The following is a 4,140-nucleotide window of genomic DNA, read 5'->3' on the forward strand; positions in this document are numbered from 1 at the left end:
TGACCATTTTTCTTTTCTCCTGCTTATATCCCATTTCCTACCCCCATTTGTACATGCACACATCCAGCTTCTCCACTCCTTATAGAAAAAATGTTCATCCTATATCAGCTTTATTTCTCTCTCCTTCAGTGCAGCTGCAGGTATGAGGGGAATCTCACAAAGATTCCCCTTCAAACCATTAGTGTATTCCAGTTTCGAGAGAGAGAGAGAGGTGTGTGTGTGTATGTGTACACATGGATGTGTGTGTATGTGTACAGTCCTGAACAGTATTTCTGCACTAACAGATGTGTAGCATCAGCAATGAAAATCGAGGGAGACATTGGGGAAGCAGGCTAAGGAGTTAAGTGCTTAAAAAGATATTTTCTTTCCTTTCTTGTATACTCAACACTGAGCACATCTGTTGGCTTGCACAGTTCTGGAACTGCGGTTACATTACTGCATCTTCCCTCAATGCTTTAGTTTAAAGGTACCATATATCCATAAAATGTAATGGTTATAGTTGCAAACATAGAACATGATACGTATATTTTTTAAATTAGGTTAATTAAGCTGATTTCTTCTTAGCTGAAAGTTGCTTATATTTTAAATTTGTTTTATATTTAAGATGAAAAAGGTTATAAGCTAAAATTACTAAAATATCAGTAAGAAAGCAGGGTCTCAACAGATTCCTCACCAAAGTTTGTAATAATAAACAGTCTGGTTGGTTTTTATTTTGCCAACCTGGAGGCCCTGTATGTGTAAGATGTACATTACACACACCTACAGTGAGAATGTGTAAAAAAAAAAAAAAAAAAAAAAAAAAAAAAAAAAAAAAAAAAAAATCACACTTTTTGGTACGATCGGAACTAATGAAGTCCTTGAGCATGGTACAAGGCATCAAAGGCAAATTAAATTACACTATGTTGGTCCCTTGTATTATTTCCAGCATAAACAGTCATGCAAATAAAATTTAACAGTTTTTTCTACTCCAGCACCCAATTACTATGACTACCAATAGATTTAGACTACATACTGTACTGCCCACTGCTGGTTTGGTAAATGGGAGTTGGCACCGTCACAGTGGTGATGGCAGGTGCTGATGTCTCCTCTTCTGACTTTTCTTCTTCAATTCTTGGCACTCCTGGGGCGTCTGAGGACAAGTCATTCAAAATTTTTCTGGCAAAGACAGCATGTTGCAGAAATTTTTAATACAAAAGTTAAATGAATTCTACTGAATACACAGCTTTGGGGAAAGCCAGAAAGTGCAGCAAATCCAGAAATAAAATATGCAAGATGGGAATAAAACATAAGACAAACTTTAAAACAGCGTAGAGAAATTGTTAAAAATGTCATAAGACGAGGGTATGGCAGAGTCCCTAAAACAGCATATTCATTTCTGCATACTTGTATCAAGTACTTGTATTTTCCTTCTTTCTTCAAAAACTTCTCTCTCTGATACTCTTTCTATTGTAAGATGTGTAAAAGAAAGCATGAGAAAACAATGCAACAAACCTTCTCGTTTATGCCATTCACTCCCAGTAGAAATGCTCCTGCTTCAAACACCACAGAAGCCTCAGCCTGTTTTAGCCAAGACTTAAGTTTAACAAAAAAAACTAGCAGAAATAATTGTAAAGAGCTATCAGCTCATGACCTAGCACCTGTTCAGGAAGAACGTTGAGCACCTGAGTAGAAGTCACACAACTGAGATCACAGGTTATGTAAACTGTTCTGCTCTGGAAAGCTTTGGGATTCATAAGTATAAAGAGGAAAATGGAAAATTTTGATTTAGTTACTGACTTTGCTTAATTATCCAAAACCAAACATGGACACTCAAACATGGGACAAAATGTGACAATCATAAAGACCACAGGTCTCTTTGAACATGACTCTCAAACAAACTGGAATAGCTACCCAATATGTTTAGCATTTAACAGGTGCCCAAACTGCTATAATTTGACTAGGAACTCTACCAAGAATATGCAAGACTGACAAACACAGTTTTATTAACTACGTAACCCACCAACTGCAACTGACAGACATACACATTTTAAACAACAGGATAAGGCCTTTTTTTGTCACCCTCTTGTCAGTTTTATGGTAGAACTTATACCTAGTACTCACAGTGAGTTTGGCTTGTGGTAAAGTTAAAAAAAAAAAAAAAAAAAGTGGGGGTCCTGGGCAAAAAAATAACCTAAATTTTTGTGCATATTTTTTTAAAATTTTTTTGGTTAAAAAAAAAAAAAATTTTTTTTTTTTTCAAACAAAAATTAAAAAAAAAAAAAAAAAGCTGAGGATCCTGGGCACAAAACTACACTGAATTTTCATGCATAATTTTTTAAAGATTTTGGTAGTCAAAATACACATATTTCCTTATTTTAAGGATGACAGGCAGTTTACCAAGCAACCTGAGAGAAACACCAAAGTAGATGCATAGTTTTGTTGTGATATACATCCCAAGCTGGGAGAATGGGATAACAATACAAATAATCAATATGTAGCAGAAGTTACAGCTCACAACTTGCTTAAACAGTGCCAGACAGAGATGATCTGCAGGCATCATAGCAGAGGTAGGTTTAAAGGGATTTAAAGGAGGCTAAGGTGGCGGCTTTGCAAAATTAAGCCTTTCCCATATGTATGAAGTTGGCACAGAAAATAAGTGGAGAAACAGAGTGAGAGACGGATCATCAAGGACAATGTTATAGCTCCTCAGTTCTATAACCCAATTTGCACTCAATAGCCACGATGCAAATTAGAGCAGCCACATTATGTAAGCTGAGACCTGGCTGAACATAGCCATCCTGTTCCAACATGGTCCATGTGCTGGCCTGAGAAAGGAAGCTGGTTACTTCTTAGAACTTTATAGTTGGCTGGTTTTGAAATGAAAGGCCAGATTGTATTTACTTTGGGGACCCCAAAATCAGAGATTTAGAGTAGACATAAATCACAGGTCTCTAGGCTCATTCCAATCTAAATGCCTGATCTGATGTTGCCACTGTTGTTCTTTCATAGTTTTTTAGGATTTGGGAATCATTCTAAAAACTTCACATGTGAGAGACAAATTTTGGCTTCTCCATCCTAAAAGGCCAGACAGCAGTGACTGGGATGGTAGCAGCTCCAGCCAGGGCTGGAATTGCCACTGTTTCAACCACTGCTGCTTGGCTGCAGGAGGAAGAAGGGGTGGGGGGGGTCGCAGAGGCAGGAGTCAGCATGTGTTCTATGTCAAATCAGGGCTAGAGCTGAGATAGGAGGGTAAACAGTGGGAGGGCTGTGGCTCCGAGCTCGAGCCCAAGCCTGAGGTCAGAGCCACAGCCACTGCCTGCCACCTCCCCACGCCATACTTGGATCCAAGCCCCACCCATGCTGAATGGGGGGAAAAACCTTGTTTTGGATTTGAGCAAATTCAGTACTCACAATACAAGAAAATGATACCATATCAATAGAAGCTGTTCCTTGCAGTGTTCATGAGTGTTTATTAAGAGTAGCAAGACAGGCATGCGTGATCTGAAGAAACACATCAATTGTTTTGCTGCATAAGTACCTGCCAAGCAAAATGAAGCTATTCATGCTTAGCTTTAATTCCAGACTTCCATGCAAACTGACTAAACTATTTCCCTTGATATGAGCATCTGAATCTCCCTTGGGAATTAGCCAGTTTCCACTTACGAAACATAGCAAATTCTAAGAAATACTAATGGCACCCGTTTTAATGAGCTGCAGCATCATGTTTTCGTTGAAAGTCTCATGAGTGGAAAGAATAAAATGTGACTATTGCCAGTGTTTCAACATTAATAATAAACAGAAAAGGTCATTATGCACAGATTACAGAGTGTACCCTAAGAGTTTACCTACACGTTCCAGTAGTACTCCAAATATTAAATTTCTATTTTAGCTGCTCCTAAGGCACTAATCATAGCGGTTTCTGAATACACAACACTTATAAAGCTATATACCAAAATTTGACTTATTTAGAATTCAGATTATGCTCAGATGACCTTTCTTATCTCAGTGAAATACCAGATTTTTTTTCTCTTCTTCAGCTTATTTTGCTTATCACATGACATCCCCTATGAAGGAGAGGCACTACTCAAGGTGTATTTTGGTAAAAAGTTATTTCTCATATTAATGACTGGGCAGTTAGCATTAGGGGCTATAGGCTTTACA

At 37.9% G+C, this 4,140-nt stretch overlaps 1 protein-coding gene across 5 annotated transcripts in view; it reads right to left on the reverse strand.

Annotated features, from left to right (window-relative positions):
* Nucleotides 1-4,140, reverse strand: part of CREB1 (cAMP responsive element binding protein 1) — an 88,099-nt gene that overhangs the window by 18,715 nt on the left and 65,244 nt on the right. For all 5 annotated transcript variants that reach the window (XM_019523453.1, XM_019523455.1, XM_019523454.1 and 2 more), the window contains one exon: nt 1,013-1,155. In XM_019523453.1, coding sequence (XP_019378998.1) covers nt 1,013-1,155 — 143 coding nt within the window. The remainder of the gene's footprint in view (nt 1-1,012; nt 1,156-4,140) is intronic.

This window comes from Gavialis gangeticus, unplaced genomic scaffold (genome assembly GCF_001723915.1).
Source record: "Gavialis gangeticus isolate Ggan-Ray unplaced genomic scaffold, GavGan_comp1, whole genome shotgun sequence".
NCBI lineage: Eukaryota > Metazoa > Chordata > Crocodylia > Gavialidae > Gavialis > Gavialis gangeticus.